This window comes from Lithobates pipiens, unplaced genomic scaffold, assembly GCF_037356315.1.
Source record: "Lithobates pipiens isolate NorthernLeopardFrog02 unplaced genomic scaffold, aLitPip1_a1.2 Scaffold_22, whole genome shotgun sequence".
Lineage (NCBI taxonomy): Eukaryota > Metazoa > Chordata > Amphibia > Anura > Ranidae > Lithobates > Lithobates pipiens.
Genome location: NW_027507784.1, coordinates 47,856,393 through 47,877,470, shown reverse-complemented (window position 1 = coordinate 47,877,470; position 21,078 = coordinate 47,856,393). Strand labels below are relative to the sequence as shown.

At 40.1% G+C, this 21,078-nt stretch overlaps 1 protein-coding gene across 4 annotated transcripts in view; it reads right to left on the bottom strand.

The window, feature by feature from the left end:
• LOC143923736 (sodium channel protein type 2 subunit alpha-like) overlaps positions 1-21,078 on the bottom strand; it is a 200,634-nt gene that overhangs the window by 137,392 nt on the left and 42,164 nt on the right. For all 4 annotated transcript variants that reach the window (XM_077447559.1, XM_077447561.1, XM_077447558.1 and 1 more), the window contains exon 2: positions 20,641-20,955. In XM_077447559.1, the coding sequence (XP_077303685.1) occupies positions 20,641-20,907 (267 nt within the window). In that variant the 5' untranslated portion in view covers positions 20,908-20,955. The remainder of the gene's footprint in view (positions 1-20,640; positions 20,956-21,078) is intronic.

Here is a 21,078-nt window from a genome sequence, read left to right as displayed (position 1 = left end):
TCTGATCAAACCAATCTTGGTTCATCTTGGTTCATTCCTTGTGATAGCAATAAAGTTGATAAAAAATAAATAAATAAAGAGTTAAAGACACGGTGTAAAAAATGTAAAATGTTAAACAATATAAATAACAAAATTCAAAACATTTGAAAAGTGCCCCGGCCCCCTCGTGCTCGTGTGCAAAGGTGAACGCATGCATAGGTCATGCACGCATATGTAAACAGTGTTCAAACCACACATGTAAGGTATCGCTGTGAACGTTATAGTTAGAACAATAATTCTAGCACCAAACTTCCTGTGTGACCCTAAATTGGTAACCTGTAGCTTATATAACGTTGCCTATGGAAAATATTAAGTACCGCAGTTTGATGCCATTCCACGAGCATACGCAGTTTTAAAGTGTGACATGTTAGGTAACTATTTACTCGGCATAACATCATCTTTCATATTTTACCAAACAGTTGGATATTATATTTTTGTGCATTAAAATTCACTAAAGTGTATTTTTTTCCCCAAAAAATTGCATTTGAAATACCACTGCGCAAATATCGTGTGAAATAAAAAATAGCAACACCCTCCATTTTATTCTCTAGGGCCTCTGCTTAAAAAAAGAAAAAAATAGATCTATCTATCTATCTATCTATCTATCTATCTATCTATCTATAGATATCTATATATATGATGTTTGGGGGCTCTAAGTAATATTCTAGAAAAAAATCTGGATTTTACACATATGTGAGAACAGTCAGAATAGGCCTGGGGGTCAAATGGTTAATTTACTCATACACGCACAGCTGCTGGCTTCCTAAGAAGTTAAAAGGCCAGGGGGAGTATTGCAAACCTATCCCCTGATTTTGATGGGTATAAAGAGGGGAGAGTGGGTCACTGAAAGTTGGCTGGCCTGGGGGCAGGCTGAAGAGGTGGCCACTATGGGCTCTTCAGAAGGAGGTTGGTGTAAATAGGACAGGACCTGCCACCTTTACTGTTGCAGAAGGTAATAGCTCATGGGGAGGGAACACTCTGGGTTGGGTGCTAAAGATCCCTGTCCCAGTAGTGCTTGGCAGATGGCACTTGTCAGCAGTACACTGCATGCTGGGGTGTTTCCTGCAATGCAGAGGGGGAAACCAGGCATAAATAACAGTGACATTTATAGAATGAGAAAGAACTGAACTAGAGGGAAAGATCCATTTACTCTCTACTTGTGTAAAATGTATTGTGACACCAGGAATCCTTTTGTTAATCATCCGCAGCTGCCAAATTGGTGAACAGAGAGAGGGAGGAACAGAGCAGAAGCTTCATGAATACTTTTTTCCTAGCAGAAAACATCAGTCCTACAGACACAAGTCTCCAACAGGAAGAAAAGAATAAGAACATAATCTCTGTGCGTTGTGTCTCTCACTCTCTCTGCTCAGCTGACCACTGCGGATTTCTAATAAAAGGATTGCTGGTGTCATAATAAATCTCAACATGAGTAAAGGGAGCTTTCCCTCTATGTGTTCATTCTTCATGTTAGTGATTAGTCATTTACGCTGGATACCAATATAACAGAAGAATTGACACTGACCACCAATTTAACAGGATTGTTTACACTGGCCACCAATGTAACAGGGGAATTTACACTGACCACCATAGTAACATGGGAATTTACACTGATCACCAATGTAACAGGGCAATTTACACTGACCACCAATGTAACAAAGGATTTCACACTGACCAGCAATGTAAAGGGGGAATCTACTCTGGCAACCAACATAACAGAGGAATTTGCATTGGCCACCCATGGGGAATTTTTTTTCACTGATCACCAATTTAACAGTGGAATATATACTGACCACCAATGAGTAAATTTAAACTGACTACCGATATAATGGGGGGGGGGGGGGTTCAAAATTACTACCAATGTAACAGAGGAATTTACACTGACGATCAATGTAACAGGGCAATTTAACCGCTTGACGACCAGCCACCGTCACTATACTGCAGCAGGTTGGCACATTCCTGCGACCTGTCGTAGCTGTACGTCGGTCCTTTAAACAGCTGCAGCAGGCACATGTGCACCCACTACACGGCCGGGAACTGATGACCGCCAGCCGTGCGCGATTGTGGACATGAGAGCCGGAACAGGGACATGTGTGTGTAAACACACAAATCCCAGTTCTGTCAGGGGAGAGAAGACAGATCGTGTTTTCCTACTAAGTAGGAACAACGATATGTCTCCTCCCCCAGTCAGTCACATCCCCATACAGTTAAAAACACTCCCTAGGACACACATTTAACCCCATGATTGCCCCCTAGTCTTGACCCCTTCCCTGCCAGTGACATTTACGAAGTAATTAGTGGCTGTTTATAGCACTGATCACTGTATTAATGTCAATGGTCCCAAAATAGCGTCAAAAGTGTCCGATCTGTCCGCCGCAATGTCGCAGTCATAATAAAAAAAAAATCGCAGATCGCCGCCATTACTAGTAAAAAAATAACTATAGTTTTTGCACAAACCAATCAATAAACTCTTATTGAGATTTTATTTACCAAAAATATGTAGAAGAATACATATCGACCTAAACTGAGGAAGAAATGTCTTTATTTAAAATTTTTTTGGATATTTATCAATATTGTTTCTTTTTCAAAATTGTTGCTCTTTTTTTGTTTTATAGTGCAAAAAAAGAAAAACGCAGAGGTGATCAAATACCACCAAAAGGAAAGCTCTATTTGTGGGGACAAAAGGACATCAATTTTGTTTGGGTACAATGTCGCACGACCGTGTAATTTTCAGTTAAAGTGACGCAGTGCTGTATTGCTAAAAGTGGCCTGGTCATTAACTACTTAACGACCGCGCTATAGCCGAATGAAGGCTACAGCGTGGCTTGATAGCTCTGGGAGGGCGTAATTTTTTGGTATGTACGTGCTATGTGTTAGAAATATTGTATAAATAGACAACTTTGTGTAAAAAAAAAAAAATGAGTTTTTATTTTCTTCACACATTTTCCAGAAACTTGTAGAAAAAAATGACATGCTCAAAAGACTCACTATGCCTCACAGATTATACGTTGGGTTGTTTTCTTTCCAAAACGGGGTCATTTTTGGGGTGTTTCCATTGTCCTGGTGCTCCAGGGTCTTCAAAAGTGTAAGAGGTAGTCAAGAAATGATATGTGTAATTTATGCTCCTAGAATGCCTGACGGTGCTCCCTGCATGTTTGTGGCCACGATGTGTAAAAGTCTCAGACATGTGGTATCGGCGTACTCAGGAGGATTAGTAGAATGTGTTTTGGGGTGTAATTTGTGCTATGCATATGCTGTGTGTGAGAAATAACCTGCTAATATAAAAAATTTGTGGAAAAAAATTTTTGATTTGCAAAGAATTGTGGGAAAAAATGACAACTTCAAAAAACTCACCATGCCTCTAACTAAACACCTTGGAATATCTACTTTCCAAAAAAGGATAATTTGGGGGGTATTTGTACTTTCCTGGCTTGTTAGGGTCTCAAGAAATGAGATGGCAGTACTTCAGGTGTGATCCATTTTCAGAGATTGGCACCATAGCTTGTGGACGCTATAACTTTCACAAAGACCAAATAATATGCACCGATTTGGGTTATTTTTACCAAAGAAATGTAGCAGTACACATTTTGGCCAAAACGTATGAAGAAAAATGACTAATTAGCAAAATTTTATAACGGAAACTAAGAAAAATGCATTTATTTTACAGAATTTTCCTTTTTTTTTCTTATAACGCAAAAAACTAAAGAAAGAAAGCTCTATTTGTGTGAAAAAAAGGACAACAATTTCATATAAGTAGAGTGTTGCATGACTGAGTAATTGTAATTCAAAATGTGAGAGCACCGAAAGCTGAAAATTGGTCTGGTTAGGAAGGGGGTTTAAGTGCCCAGTGGTCAAGTGGTTAAGGGGGAAATTCTTCCGGTCCTTAAGTGGTTAAGCTGACAACTAATATAAGAGAGGAAATGTACACTGACCACTAATGTAACAGAGGAATTAATACTGACTACTAATGTAATGGGGGAATTTGCACTAATCACTGATGTAACAAAGGAATTTACACTAACCATCAATGTAAGGGAAATTGACACTGACCATCAATGTAACATGGGAATTTACACTGACCTCCAATGTAATTGTTTAATTTACAATGACCTCAGTGTAACAGGGGGATTTGCATTGACCACAAATGTATTGAAGGAATTTACACTGGTCTCCAATGTAACAGTTGCATTTACGACCACAAACATAATCTGTTGTATTGGCAAAATACTCTTGCACTTATTCCACAGTAGTGTCAGGTGTATCTGCATTCTCTTTTTATGAGCATGGTAGTGAAGGAATTTCAACATGTTTAGTTTTATGCATTTGTTTCATGCCTGATTAGTCATGCTTAGTTTTGGTCCTTTTTGTAATTTGCTATGAGAAAATAATGTGCTGCGTCAGTAGATTTTTCAAGTTTTCTTAGAAAAAATTGTATTAGATTGTAAACTCCTATGGGCAGTGCCCTTTTAGCCCTTTTAACCCTTTTGTATTTTACTGTGATGTCTCCCTTTTATATTGTAAAGTGCTGCATAAACTGTTGGCGCTATATATATCCTGTATAATAATAATAATTTTTTAAAAAGTCATGGGGGAAGGGATGCCCCTCCCCTGATTCTCATATACTTCCATGGAAATGCAAAACCTGTTTGAAGCAAACAAAATCCCGCTGACCCATGTCCTGTTTGTAATTATTGTTAGTAAAAAGCTATTGATAAGCAGCAGGAAGGAGGAAGCCAGTGATGGGTCTTTATTGATTCTGGGTTGAAAACCATCACCAGATTACGGCCTTGAAAACCTTTGCTTCCCATTTACTAAAATACTTTCTTACAATGGCAATAACTAACATATTTTTTCAAAGTGGGTTAATTGCTTTCTGCTGTGCAGTTATTAAAGTGTATTGTTTAAGAATAATTAACTGATAATTATTTTTCATTAAATGCAGAGACCAATGAAGATCAAGTGATTACGTCCTTAACTGAAATATAGTACCAACATATTCTGCAGTGGTTTACCAAACACAGGGACACTCACTATAGTTAGGCTGTGGAGTTTATAGTCTAATATTTCTACAAAAGTTAGGCGGGCCCAGATAGGCCCTCAATTAGAATCAGTATGTATAAAAGCCAATTAAACTACCACCATGTTTTTGTTGTTCTTGTGGTGCATCTCCGAAGGAGCCACTGGCGTTAAGTGATTCCTTTCCCCAAAATGAGTGCTCATACTGCATTATCTTCATTCCACTGGCTTGATCAGATCAGTCAGTATTTTATTTTTTGAAGAAATCCACTTAGATAGGGTGAAAGGAGCATGGGATACCCCAGAATTCGCTGAACTTAAGGACTCTTCTCTTCACACTGGTCTACACAAAAAGTCCCACACAACTCTCTGCTGCCTAAAGGTGCCTATGACTTCATTTAAAGATCTGAGAATGGCACACAATCACTAAGTCACAATTAGGTAATTTACTCACAAAGCCTCAGGATCATTGTCTGCCTCCAGTGAGCTCTCCAGACCCAAAGAAAACCTTCTAGTATAGAATTTGTGAATAGCCCCCCCCCCCCCCCCAAGCTTAGCTCCACCTGGGTTCTTGATGACTTCTGAACAGCACCTCCAGCAGCCTGCCCTCAGGGTCAGAGCCCACCAGACAGGGGTTCCTCCTCCTTGCAGGACTGGACCAAAGCTATCTCTCCTTCTGCTCCAGGCCCCTATTTATGAGCCCTCCAGCCACCTACTGGCCACATCTTCCCAGGGATTGGCTGTATCCTTATGAATATTCAGGCTGCCTCTCTATTCTTCCCCCCACTATGATTCTAGACTCCTCTAGAATGCAGCAAAAATAAATCTGATCAGCAGCCTGTGAGACACAGCAGACTAAAGCTATAGTTCCACTATAGAGCTAAACTAAATTTACCTGGCAGTCTACCAGTGGCCGTGCGTCCATAAGGGTGCACAGGTAACGCCCCCTCTCTCCAGCCACCCCCTCTATGACCAATGGATAGATTCATGCATTGCATAAATTTATCCATGGCCACAGCTGCCATCCCCTATTCAGGCGCCTGGCCCCTTTTCGGCCTCTAGGCGGCTGATATTACAGTGGTGGGGGGTGTTTTCGAAGCACCTGATTAGAGCCATAGACTCTAATAGGCGTCAAAAGAGATGCACTGCAAATGCTATGCTTGGTGCTCACAGGTCACACAGGTGTCTTAAAAAAGCGAATGAATATTCGCTTTCCTAACACTGAACCTCCTCTCCGTCAATCAGGTGCTCAAGTCTGTTACCCATCAGCTGACTGGCTGAAATGACAGGCGCTGTTATTGGACGCCTATCAGGCGTCCAATCACCTATAGGAGAGGACGGGAGGAGAGGACGGGAGAAGACATGGAGGACATGGAGGAGCCATCACCCGCTGCCCCACTAAAACAGGGTAAGTGCCGGGCAGATGGCCCGGTCATAGTGGCAGCATTTGTTGGGCACAGTGGGAGCATATGATGGGCACAGTGGCAGCATTTGATGGACACAGTGGGTGGCAGCATTTGATGGACACAGTGGCAGCGCTTGATGGGCACAGTGGCTGTGTTTTATAGGCACAGTGGTGGCAATTGATGGGCACAATGGTGGCATTTGATTGGGAGGGTGGATGCGTTTGATGGCACAGTGGCTGTGTTTGATGGGCATAGTGGCTGCGTTTGATGGGCACAGTGGCTGCGTTTGATGGCACAGTGGCTGCCTTTGATGGGCACAGTGAGGATGCAATTGGATTGAATTTTTTTTGAGAATTTTTTAGTTTGTTTGCACTCCCCCAAAATGATTTAGCACCAGCCGCCACTGCAATCTACACTAGCTAGGAGGATGCTACAACTAGAAACTGGAGTCTCTGAAAAACAACATCTAAATAAAGCTTCACTTGTCATAGGCAAACACACGCAGGTCCCTTAGTTCTATTCCTTTTACCATGATTTTATCAAGCATTACTTAGACATCTTGCCACTGTAGGCACATGTAATTGATGATATCCTTTTGTAAAAGATCTAGCCATTTGAGTTATATTATGATTTTTAAGAAAACTAAAAAAAATCTACGGCAGAGCTAGACTTCTATTTAACAGTCCACCAAAATGGGGACTGGCGGCATGTTGTTTGACCCAAAGTATAAACAGAAAAGTCAGTGCTACTACCCATACACCACATAGATAGCAGAGCTCCCAGGTGCCCGATCCACAGTTGCTGACTGAGTAGAGTAATGTAGAAAAAATGATCCGCACTCCGGTTGTTGCTCTTAAAATGTCTTCATTTTATTGACTAGCCACAGTGAACAAACGTGATTAAGTCAGTTGACGCGTTTCATCCTATAAGGCCTTAGTCAGAACCTTAGTCAGAACCTAATGACTTCTCTCAATAAACTATGCAATCCCATTACCCCCCCCCCCCCCCGGTTATTTTGCTGGATTTATCTATGGTTTATCTAAGGCCAAGATGACTGCAGACAAGATGCAGTGAATGTACTGAAATTCACTCAAATATTTAAGGGAAAAATTAATGTCGGGTCAATTTTCATTTACATATTTTAAACCAATATTTTTAAACCAATGTATCCTGTCTTCCTAGGCCCCATTAATACCTGGGCATAGCAGAAACACATTCAGAAACTAGGTTTCGCCCTTGAACAAAATGTGCTAAAATGCACAAATGCTTGCAGCGTCATTAGTTCTTAATGGCACCCAAAATGCAAGTAGCAGTCGCCCATTTTTCAATGCATTTTCCATGTGACAAAAAAGTGCAAAAATTATACAAAACGCGTTTGGCTTAATGCCAAAATTTGGTACCGCATTATGTTTTTTGGCGACTTTTTGCGTGTTTTTGGAGTGGAGGCAGGCTCATTAAAAATGAATTGTGTTGCTTCAAAAATGCGCTATAAAAAAATCACCAAATGTGGTAGTATCAAGTGTGAGCAGGGTCTTAAAAAGCAAGGAAAACCTCCTTCTTGTGATACAAAGTAACCATGAGCAACTGAAATTAAATGCAAAGAGTTCATCTATACTTATGGGCTCATCTGTACTTATGTACTCACCACACCACAATGCCTATGCATTTTAGCATAGTACAACGCACAGATACAAACCATCTGTATGTTGTGATGCACAATGTTAGCCAAAAATTTGACAATTCTTTTGAAAACTGTGTTGCAGTTCAAAATGAATGCACAGGAAATGTTAACTTACTCTGGTAATGTAACTAAACACTCTAAATCGTCCTTAAATGTTGAATATCATTTAATAATTTAAATAATTTTTTTTAACATTTTTGCTGCCTGTGACTTGCAGGTGAGAACTACCTTGAAGATCAAACAGGAAATGAGAATAAATCTCTCCAAAATAAAGTAAACTGCCATCGTAGACACTTGTCACAGGAACAGGTGTCCTGGTGAAAACTCAAAGTTTTACATTTTCTATCACTTTCTGTCCTGTTCATTAGGGCTAAAAAAGGTAAATCTCTGCAATGGAATCGCAGACAGCAATACAAACTTAACAAAAGTTCTAACCCAGCAATCCTCAACCAAGGTTCCATGGAACCCTAAGGTTCCTACAGAGAAGACTAGAGGTTTCTTTAGCTGTGGCTGATTGGTCTTTCATCATGATGGTGCCTGGATAGATCCATGTCAAAATGCACTTGGCTGAGCCAGTGGCTTCACATTATTGACCTGTGACCACCTCTATAAGTGGGCCATTCTTTCTACTAACCATCAACATAGAGGGCATCCTTCCTACTAATCACCAACATAAGTGGCATTCTTCCCACTGCTTCTGATTAATTAACTTTAGCAGGGGTTCCCTGAGACTTGGAAATTAAAGTGGTTGTAAACCTCTGACATGAAAAATAAACTAACCATATCTTATTATGGTGTATACTTTCCTCAATCCAAAGCTTAGTGTGATTTCTGTCTGCTGAGCACCACTGCTATCTGCATGAGTAATTTTGACAGGTTGTGTAGACTTGAATAAATTGATAGGGCCTCATGCACACCTAATGCCTGCAACTGACAGTCTCAGCTGTGCATGTTTCCTTAGGATCTGTGTAGAGGGTGGTATGTCTATTCAATCCACTCAGGTCTCAGATTACACTCAGCTCTACTCTTTGAGCTGTGCAGGGTGTGACATCTGATCTCCACCCCCTGCCTTCTGAAGCTCAAATACACTATGTGAATTTTGCACATTGAACAGGTACTGAGGAGAGAAGGGTGCAGATAAACAGGTATGACTTACATGTGAGGATTTGTTTCATCTCTGTGCACCTCTTGAGGCTAGTTGCTATGTAAGGGTTTACAACCACTTTAATTGTTCCTCTGGGATACAAAAAAGGTTGACAAAGACTAGTCTAAAGCTGGCCATACATTGATCGAAATTTGGATGGTTCAGTAGGGACCTGACAAATTTTAAATTTTGAACCATGCATGGGCAGGCTGGGTTTACAGAAGTTGACCTACCGATCAAATGTAAACCAGCCTGTCAAATTTTCAACCAGCTATAGGCTATAGCTGGCAGTGCCGATCAGTGTATTCTCATGAAGGGGAAGTCTCCCCACTGTCAGAATACAAAAGCTTGGTGTCGAGGTTTCCCCCATCCATGCCAAATGTGTGGATCGCGGGAATCGAGTGATTTTTTTTTTTGCTCAAGCAGCGGGTGCTTAACCTGTCTCAGCTTTGAATTTCACCTCACTTTGAGACAGTGACAATGGTCAGAAAGATAAATAGCACGTTGACTCTACCTAGCGGGGATACAGATAGCTATAACAGTTAGACAGGGTTTATAGCTCTTACATACTCTATTCAAAGTTAAAACAAATTGCTTTTACGCTTTATGAACCCTGCAACTCCCAGAATAGAAAATCCATATTAACGAGTGAAAACTCCAACACCAAACTCTTTAAGAATGATCATGTCCTTATAACTGTAATTGTACTACAGTTATCATTATTATTGTACAAAAAAAATCTTACAAATAATCAGTTCTCTACAGCTAAATTACTAATATAAACTGCACTTCTCACTGTGACAAAGTGCAATAGTATAACCACAAACTACAGATATGCGTCTGTTTACTCTCTGGTACTAAGGTTTAACAGTAAAATTATTTATTGAAAAACAGCCATATTTAAAGTGAAAAAGCAATAGTTTAGAGTCAATTTTTTTTTTTTTTTAGTTTATACTTAATTACATTAAATTATTGTTTTTAAAATGTATGTTTAATAAAAGATTTGTTTTACAAACAATGACACTGATGTCATAAAATCTTATGAGATTTTTCTAAAGAGAGAGAGAACATCAGATTCTGTTTGCTTTCAGATGGTGCCTCCAAGTCTATAGGGAACCAGACATAGTGGGTATAGCTGACCCATTAGGAGGGAGATATCATTATGGGTGAGGTCTGAATGGCTCTCTTCTTTTAGCTATATATTTATAATTTAAGGCTACTGAGCTTTGTAAACAACGTGCTTGATCAATTAACCTGGTAAATGGATGTTAAATGTAAAATGTTAAAAGGAACCCGACACTCGCTGTCTGGCAAAAAAATTGAAAATATTAAATTTTAGCAGTTTATCACCTGGCTAAAAAATAGGAATGATTTTTAGGAGTTTTTTAAAGTTCTGGATATAATAAAACACAATGGGATTCATCTACCAAAAGCAAATAGGCTGTTCAGGCAAATTTTTCCTTAAAGGGGTTTTGAAGTCAGAAGTATTTTTTTTATCTTAATGCATTCTATGCATTAGGATAAAAAGCCTTCTGTGTGCAGCACCCCCTAATACTTACCCGAGCAATCTCTATCCAGCAATGGTCACGATTGTCTCTTGGTTAAGATTCAGCAGCGGTGCCATTGGCTCTTGTTGCTGTCAATCAAAGTTAGTCAGCCAATCAGGAGTTAAAGGGGGCAGGGCAGGCCGCAGCACTGTGTCTGAACAAACACAGGCAGCTGTAACTCGGCTTGGATGCCACCATAGGAAGCTGCTTACTTCGGGGGCTCTCAAGAGGAGGGAGGTGCCAAGAGCACCGAAGAGGGACCCAAGAAGAGGAGGATTGGGGCTGCCCTGTGCAAATGCACTGCACAGAGCAGGTAGATATAAAGTTTGTTATTTTTATTGTAAAAAAAAATAGACTTTACGAAAACACCTTTGCATTGACAAATGCAGTGAAAATTCACTTTGCAAAGCATACCCAATGAAATGGAAGGAGAAGAGAAAACACAACTTTTGTTTGCACATGATTGGATAATAGAAGTCATCAGAGTTTCACCTCATTCACTAATCTAGGGAAAATTCCTTTGCAGAGTGAATAGCCTTTATGCTTTTTGTAAATCAACTCCAATACAACCTTTTAATAGGCATTTTATTCTAGTGCATGTTTTTAGGTAGTTAAAGTTTCTATTCATCTGTTCTCCTACATATTGACATTTTACAAAACCTAGCCATTTCCGCCACACTTACAATAATGCCACCCCTCCCTATGGGTCAGCTTTGTAACCAGTTACTAACACATTTCCTAGATATTAAACACAGAAACAAGAGCACCCCCTGGTTCATTGGGACTTTATGGGCAAATACACAATATAAGAACGAATAAAATATGCAAATATAAAGAGTTTATTAACCACTTCAATACCGGACTATTCTGGCACTCCTCTCCTACACGTAAAAAACATAATTTGTTTGCTAGAAAATTACTCAGAACCCCCAAACATTATATATTTTTTTTAGCAGACACCCTAGGGAATAAAATGGCGGTCATTGCAACTTTTTATCTCGCACAGTATTTGCGCAACAATTTTTCAAACGCATTTTTTTTGGAAAAAAAAAAACGTTTTATTATTTAAAAAAATAACAAAACAGTAAAGTTAGCCCAATTTTTTTGTATAATGTGAAAGATGATGTTACGCCGAGTAAATAGCTACCTAACATGTCAAGCTTTAAAATTGCGCACACTCATGGAATGATGCCAAACTTCAGTACTTAAAAATCTCCATAGGCGACGCTTTAAATTTTTTTGCAGGTTACATATTGAGAGTTACAGAGGAGGTCTAGAGCTAGAATTGTTGCTTGCGCTCTAATGCACGTGGCGATACCTCACATGTGTAGTTTGAATGGCATTTACATATGTGGGCGGGACTAACGTGTGCGTTCACTTCTGAGCGTGAGCTACTGGGGACAGGGGCATTTAAAAAAATATTTTTTTAATTTATTTTTTTATTTTACATTATTTTTTTTATTTTTTGTATAACTTTTATTCCTATTACAAGGAATGTAAACATCCCTTGTAATAGGAATCTATGTGACAGGTCCTTTTTATGGAGAGATATGGGGTTAGTAAGACCCCACATCTCTCCTCCAGGCTGGAAAACATGAGATCATGAAAAAAATGTCACTGATCCCATGCTGACAGCCGCGATCGCTGGTTTGTTTACTTCCAGGAACCCGGGCGTGACATCATAAATTCACGCCCGGGCCTCCGACGGTCATAGAGACGACTAGTGACCATCTGGACACCGGAAATCTGTATCGTCATCATCCAGCGCCAGACGATTCTTTCTCTGGGTTTCCGATGGCACGGGAGAGCCCGGAGAAGCACCGGATGGCGGCGGGAGGGGGGATGTCCCCTCCCGTCGCCTGTAAGAACGCTATGATCATTCTTATGGTGCACAGAATCGCCGGCTGAAAAAAAGGATATCTGAATGATGCCTGTGGCTGCTAGCATCATTCAGATATTCCCACTGAAAGTCCAGGATGTCATATGACGGCCGTGGGCGGGAAGTGGTTAATATAAAAATAGAGACATTGGTGCATACAGGCTTACTCCATTGGTGCATACAGGCATACTCCACTTTTAAGTACACAATGGGGTTTATTTACTAAAGCTGGAATGTGCAAAATCAGGCTCACTTCTGCATAGAAACCAATGAGCTTCTAACCCCAGCTTGTTCAATTAAGCTTTGGTTTCTATAGAGAAGTGAGCCTGATTTTGCACTTTCCAGCTTTAGTAAATAAACCTCATTGTGTACTTAAAAGTGGGGTATGCCTGTACATCACCATAGAGTTTAATATGACAAAACATAATACAAATATGACCCAAAAAGGATTGCGTAATGCATAATTGCGTAGTGCACAATTCTCTCCTCGTTATGCCCAATGTGTTTCAGGAGCAAATATAAATCCCTTCTTCAGGGGCATTTGTAAGAGAAGATCACAGATTTTGAGCACTCTATAACAGAACAGAACATAAATGTTATATTCTGTTGTAGAGTGCTCAAAATCATTTTGGGCATAACGAGAAGAAAATTGTGCACAACATTACGCAATCCTTTTTGGGTCATATTTGTACTATGTTTTGTCATATTAAACTCTATGGTGATGTATGCACCAGTGTTTTTATCTCTATTTGTATATTAATAAACTTTGTATTTGTATATTTTATTTGTTCTAATATTGTGTATTTGACCATAAAGTCCCATTGTACAGGGGGTACTCTTGTTTCTGTGTTCCATACCATAGGGATCTTGGCAATAATTAAGGTCTTACGATGGTGTCTATTTATCTAATTGTTTGAACCAGCTGCCTTATGCATGGGCTGAATGTCGACCAGTTATTATGTTATTATGTGTGTGGGGCTTTAGACAAATGTTAGACCGTGGGTTTTATTCATATTTTACTGTTAGATATATTAGACAAATACAATAGGAATAAAAATGTGGAAGGTAACCTTAAACAATTAAATTAAAAGGTAATATTGTTGAGGCTACATTACCACCACAGAAGTTTAAGGCTAGGTTCACACCTCTGACAGCTGCAGCTTACAGCAGGGGTCCAGTGTGCCCCTGTTCTCCATTTCAGGGACAAATCAGGGCTGAATTTTTGCCTGAATTTGGCGCTGAAACTGAGCCAAAGATGCACAGTGTTCCTGTGCAAGCCGCTCCGGAGCCGCAACGGAGATATGTGAACTGGCTCCGTAGAGAAACCCAACATTTTTTTTGTTTGTATTTCTATTTTTTCTCATTTTTTCAGGTGTATTCAGGCTTGAGTGTTTTTGTTGTGGACAGTGGAAATGTAGTAACAAGGAGGAAGAGATGATTGTTTAGGCTGGAAAAACACACTTTAAGAATTTATTAGGGCAGGGACCTGAACCTGAACTTGGAGGGACACGACTGGTCTGATATTTGGCTACATACTAAGCTTTCCTCACAGAATATTGTGGCCCTGGAAGCGAGTTATAAAGTCCTCATGCGTTGGTACTTAGTGCCAGATAGAATAGCAAAATTTTTACCCTCTTACTCCCCAAACTGTTTTCGTGGCTGTGGCGAGAGGGGTACACACCTGCACATTTGGTGGACCTGCCCAGTGGTTCAACGCTTCTGGACTGAGATTTTTCTGATTTTATCCACTTTGATTGACAACACAGTAGATCCTGACCCGGCTTTGGCCCTCCTCAATTTCTATCCAAATTTGTACACCAAGGCGCAGATGCGTCTTGCTCTGCAGGTCACCACGGCAGCCAAACAAACGATAGCTAAAGCCTGGAAAACTCCCACCCTGCGCTTGACTGAAACCAAGAACAGGGTTACGCAGGCAATGATACACAGCAAAATCGAAGCAACTGTTCAAGATACTGTCCCCCGACACTCTAAAATTTGGCACCCATGGGTTGAACATTACCTACCCCTACACTTCGATCACCATTTATTGGACCCATAGTAACATTTTTTCCTTGATTAGCGGTTAACAGCTGGCCTATAGCTGTTTAGTGGGAGCCGGCCGGCCGAAATTCTTGCCTATCTACTTTTCTCTTCCCCCATCCGCCCTCTATTCTCTTTCCTTTCTCTCCCTCTCCTTCTTACCACCCCCTTTCTAGTCTTTCCATCTTTTCCTCTTTTTCTCCTTCTACTTTTTTTTGACTTGTACTTTACTATCCACCCTCTTAATGTACTCAATCGTAATATTCGTTCACCCTGGAGGTGATTTTGGGTAACGCTAGTTAAGGTGCGAATGCTCTGTAGCTTTCTGTATACACAGAACTAGTTCTCCTGCACTTTTCTGTATGATAATGTCCTAGCCTTTATGTATGTTGCATATATATGCTTATATGCTCTGGTGTCTAGGCTTGTGTATATTAGGTTTCAGACAGCTGTAATTCATATTGCTAATTTGTCAACTTTATTGTAACCTGACATGGTCTAGAGTACATTTTGCTACTATCTTTCATCATTGTGTACAAGACAAAATGCTGTTTCCTATGCACTCTATGTCTTCTATGTTAATAAAAAACTTTTTGAACAAAAAAAAAGAATTTATTAGGGCTGGGAAAATAAAGATTAATTCCTCGATTAATCGTTAATTTCTTTGATCGATCAAAATTCTTTTGATCGGAACTCATCTCTCCGCTGGCTTCTGGGTCTTCAGGGAGTTGCGTCGGAGATCCGGTGACGTCACAGACATCGACGTCACCGACTCCTCCCCCCTTCCCCAAGTGCCTCCGTCTGCTAACGAAGGGAAGGGGGGAGGAGTTTGGTGACGTCGATGTCCATGATGTCACCGGACAGCCTGGACAGTGATGGTAAATATGGATGTGGTTAACTGGGATCATTCAGTGAGCTAAGTGTAGGCAAATTTGATAACCTCCGTTTTTAACATTGTTGTAAAAAAACAAAACAAAATGTAAACACTCTGGTATGTCTGTGTGAATGGCTAAAGTGATGCCTACTTGCCTACTATAAAGTGACTGACAGTCAATATACTAGATAAGTTTTGTAAATTACTTACGTCAGTGCTACAGTTTGAATGTAAAAAGTATCTGTGTAAACTGTGAAGTTAAGTCATGGATTGTGGAAACGAACTAGTGTCGGTTGATTGTATATAGTGTATACCACATATACCATTGACTAATGCAGAGTTGCAATGCAAGGTGATCAGCTAAAAGTATCTGTATGTGCGTTATAATTAATCAAAATTAGTCGATTAATCGATTAAAAAGTAACAACCCTAATTTTCATGCACTCTCATTGAAGTTTATGGGGCCACACATGTCCCATTCTGCTTTGAAAGTAGCTCATGTACCTTTTTCAGACACTGAGCTACAGGTTCCTCCTGAGCACTCATACTATGGCCCCTTTTACACAGATGTTTCATTCTTCTTCTATATAGAGCAGTGAATGTAAATGGATGCACTCACCAACTTCTAATCCGATCCCTTCTATCCAGCGGATCAGATGGCAGTTGATTGTAAACAGATTGGCCGCCCATAGAGAAGAGCGGTCTGTGTCTGTGCCCAATCTGCATAAGCGGAGCAGACACATAGCTGTCGACTAGCTGGGATCAGCCGACAGATACCCTGCTGGGAAAGAGGGTCATAGCCACAGTCCGCCCCGTATGAGCGGGACCATACTGCATGCGAACAGGCACAATTTAAAAGCATCAGATTTTGGTTGTTGGGCATTTTGGAGCTTTGAGCTTCAATCTACATATGCTACGGTAAGAATCAGGGCTACAAGCTGTTCTAATGTAACCACTGTAACCACACGGGACGTTTTAAAACCCCTCCTGAACGATTTAACTTGACAGATAGTAGAAAAACGTCCGTTTTGCCGCGTTTAGCCACGTTTGCGTTTAGAAGCGGGTTTTTTTCAAATAGTCAAAAATGTATCTCCATTAAAAATGCCTGTTAACAAAATGCGGCTAAGCGAGGGTGAACGCGTTTACATTCGTTTACATGCGTTTACAAGCTGTTACAGGAATTTTGCATTTCAAATGCCTCTGAACTTCCCCTCTTGAATTAATTTTTTTGCTTTCCAAAAAAATTCTTCTAAACTCAGATACCTGTAAACTACTATAAACAACCCTGTGTACATGTACTGATAAGATAACATAGAGGAGAGTTCACCAGCAGCAGTGTACATGAAGCCTAAGACCAGGGCTTTTCTGGCACTTTTTGTTTACATGTACATGCTAGAAAATTTCTTAGAACCCCCAAACATTATATATTTTTTTAAGCAGAGGCCCTAGAGAATAAATTGGTGGGTGTTGCAATTTTTGGGAAAAAAAAACACTTTTTTTAAATTTTGATGCGCAAAATCAATATAATATAATTATATAATATAATATAATATAATATAATATAATAATTTAATATATAATATAATATAACAATATAATACCCAATTGTTTGATAAAACATAAAGGATGATGTTATGCAGTAAATAGATATTAACATGTCACACTTTAAAATTGCACACACCCGCGCAACAGCAACAAATTAGGTAAATTTTACTATCCATAGTTGACGCTTTATAGCCTTTACAGATTACTACTTTAGATTTACACAGGAGCCAATGAGGAGAGAGAGACCTGGGAGAGCCGTTGCTCCCCGCAGATGGGCGGGGCAACCCGCCAGCATCCCCTGGTGGCACTGCCTCCAGTGACGTCGGCCGCCCAGCATGCATCGGTCAATGACATCACAAGGGGCAGTGCCACCTGGTGATGTTGGCGGGTGGTCCCACCCCATAGCTATTTAAGAATTTTCGGGCCAGGCAGACTGTAGGAGCGTTCATCGGGAGAGGAGCTTTATGTTTTTGTTTTTTTTTTTCAGGTCCAGCAGTGGCGGTGGGCAGCAGATCTACATCGGGGGGACATTGTTTTTTATTTTTTAATAAAGGAATTGTCAAAAACTTGTGTACTGTCTTTATTTACTTTGTACACTTTTTTGGTGAATGGGTAGAGGTACTATGTACCCCATACTTATTCACATAGGGGAGGGGCGGGATCTGATTCCGATAAGCCCCCCGCCCAACAGAACCACAGCCCAGGGTTGTGGGGAAGAGGCCCTTGTTCCCATCAAAGCACCCTCCTATGTTGAGGGCATGTAGCCTAGTATAGTGTAGGAGGGGGCAGCCCTCCCTTTCCTGACCTGCTGGGCTGCATGCTCAGTTAAGGGTCTGGTATAGATTTTGGAGGATTCCCCTTAAAATAAATACCAGGTCCATTTAACCATACCATGTTAAATGGACTGTAGTGTGTTTCTGCAAAACTTTCATAGCAGGATCAAAACACTGCAAAGGTTTTAAGGAAGGAGTGTTGGACCAGTTTTGAAGTGTATCTATAGCAAAACTTTTTTTTTGAACAGAGTAGATAATACGTTTTATCCTCTTTCTTGCTTTACTTTATTTGTTTGCTGTCTAGGTTTTTGAGATGGGAACGAGGGACACCTATTAGCTAAAGCAGAATTATGTATAAAAAAAAAAAAAAAAAAATTGTTAAAGTGGTTGTAAACCCTTACAACCAACTTTGACCTACAGGTAAGCCTAGATTAAGGCTTACCTGTAGGTCCAAGAAATATCTCCTAAACCTACACTGAGCGCGCCACGGTCAACAGCGATATGCTGCGAGTGGCGGCTCCCGTGCGCATGCACGGGAGTGACGTCATCGCGGCTTCGCCGAATGACAGCGGCGGAGCAGTGATACCCACTGAGAAGATGGATGCGCCAGACTACAGGGGACAGCGGTGACTTCGCTGGCTCCTGTGTCAGGTAAGTGACACATAATGGACTACTATGCGATGTATAATAGTCCATTATGCTTTACCTTTGCAGGGAATGAAAGAGGAAGTAAACTTATCAGGGTTTACTTCCTCTTTAAACCCACAAGTGCTTTTTTCTTTTTACCACTAATATTCCCTTATATTGGCTTTTGACTTTTATAAAGGCAGAAAAGTAGAAAGTGGATGAGAGGTTTAGCACTGGGAAACACTTTTTGAATGGTAAATAGTGCATTTAATATACAACTATAAACATCAGACAAAAATTAAGGGAAAAAATGGGGGAAAGAGGGACAGAGGGACTTTGTTCCAATCCAGGGACAGTCCCTTGAAATCAGGGACAGTTGGGATCAATGGAAAAGGGAATGTCGCCAGAACAGGTATCCTTATTAGGGTTTTTCTGTTAACCCCCGATTTTGGTGACAACTGCAAAATCTTGGATTTCCCCTCACTTTCTTCTCACACAATGGTCACCAGGACAAGCAGAGACGGTGCATGCCCTAGGTGGAACCATAGACAGCAATAAAAACCTAATTGGGAGTACACAGCCCTGACATCTCTACAACACACTAGTCCACATACATCTATGCAAATTATATGAATTATGCCAAATCCATTGGAGCAATAACGTGTATATACTGTGTGTATATTTTAATTGACATTAATGCAGTATTGAACTTAAAACAAAAAATGTGAGCTTGCCAGTGCTCAGATGTGGTGGCTGCATCAGTTTTCTTTTCCTAGGCTTTTTCCCTTTGTTTTCACCTGGTGATCTAGCCAGTAGTACATCCCCTGTATTAGGAGCGCAGGGGGCACCTTTAGACAGCAGCATCGTCAGTCTGGTCGGAGGGGAGTATTAGATTGACTGGCAGATTTAAATATACTACCAAATTGAAGCCAAACTCTAGCTAATACTTTATAAGCAGTCACAGGAAACAGTTTTTTTTTTTTCTTTTAAGATAAAGGTTTTATATAAATAAATAAAAGCTGATCATTGTAAGCATCCCTTCAAGTATTAAATGGTTTGTCTCATCTCTGTAATGGATACATTCTGCTGGGGAGCGTGTTCTTTTGAAAAAACAACAGATTTACTGGCTGGATCGCCAGATGAAAATAGACGAAAGAAAGCGTAAAAAAGAAAATGAATGTGGACATCACAGCCAAGGATTGGTAAGCTGCAATATAATAAATGTTTGATTTTGGGTTTAATGCCACTTTAAAGTATAGAAAGAGTATGGAATAAAATAGTGCATGCAAATTGTATTACAGAGGTGTTTATTAGCTTTCTAATAATTTTAAAAATACTTTTTAAATTTCCCTGCTCTACTTTCTTTGTGCAGAAGCAGCACACCCACAGGTGTGTTTCTTGATGCAGGAATGTACCGAGGTTAAATAGGACTACACGTTCTCTGCTCACCAGAACTGCCATTGTCAATGGTGTCCTTCACTATGCCTACAGTAAAGAATTTAATTATTTTCTGAACACATTTTGGCTTTAAACTGGAATTCTGGGAAATTCTCTAAATACGCTGTTGAAGAACATACTGTATATGTGAACTGCTATAAGGCATTAGTAATTATCCTTCGTTTTGTGATTGGCACACCTTTATATAAGCAGGAAAATGACCTTGTCAGCAGACCATACATTATTGATGCTGCGAGTCTAATTCAAATCCAGTGGCCAGAACGGTGGTGCAAATTGGACACAGGAAGCTACCGGAAGTGCTGTTTGACAGTTGTGTGTAAATCACAATATTCTCAGAACAGATATACAAATCTTTTGGCAGGTAAAACAGTTCTAAATGAAAAATGTATCTTTACATACATCCTGCTTCCTAAACCAATAAAAACAGATAATAGCTTATGCCACAGCTCTAAAGAAAGATACAAAAACCTCCAAGGAAACATTAAAGTAGCATAAAGTATAAAGAATTATATAAAAATTTAAAGTGACTACAAAACATTTTACCACCCTAGTAGGGTTATATTACCACTGTTATAAAAGGCTAAAAAACAAGTAACGACCACCAAGTCACATACCCTTTTGTTGCTGTAATAGGGGTCGATGTCCTCCATTGGTTCTGTGACCATTTCGGGTGGTAGGTCTCCATATATAAAAGGCAAGCCTTTGCCTGCTTCCAAGTCCGAGTTTGGCTTGGGCCCATTTTCGTCATCGTCATCTCTGCGGTCCTTTGCTGGTTTTTTGGCTTTTTCGTCTGCAAAGCGCTTCTCGATAGCAACAAGAGATTCTCTGGTGAGGAGGCGAAGGCTGTCAGGTCCTGGTGGGGGTAAAAGTGGCTGTTCCATCTTCTCATCCTGCAGTAATTCCCATTCAGCCTCTCACACATGAAGGTGCTGTAGAAACAATTGAGATATATCCATTTTAAACGTCTTATCAATATGAATATATTTATAGTTCATACATTATTTTAAGGTGTTATGTTCCCTTCCGCAATTTGTTTTTGTTAGACCTTTTTT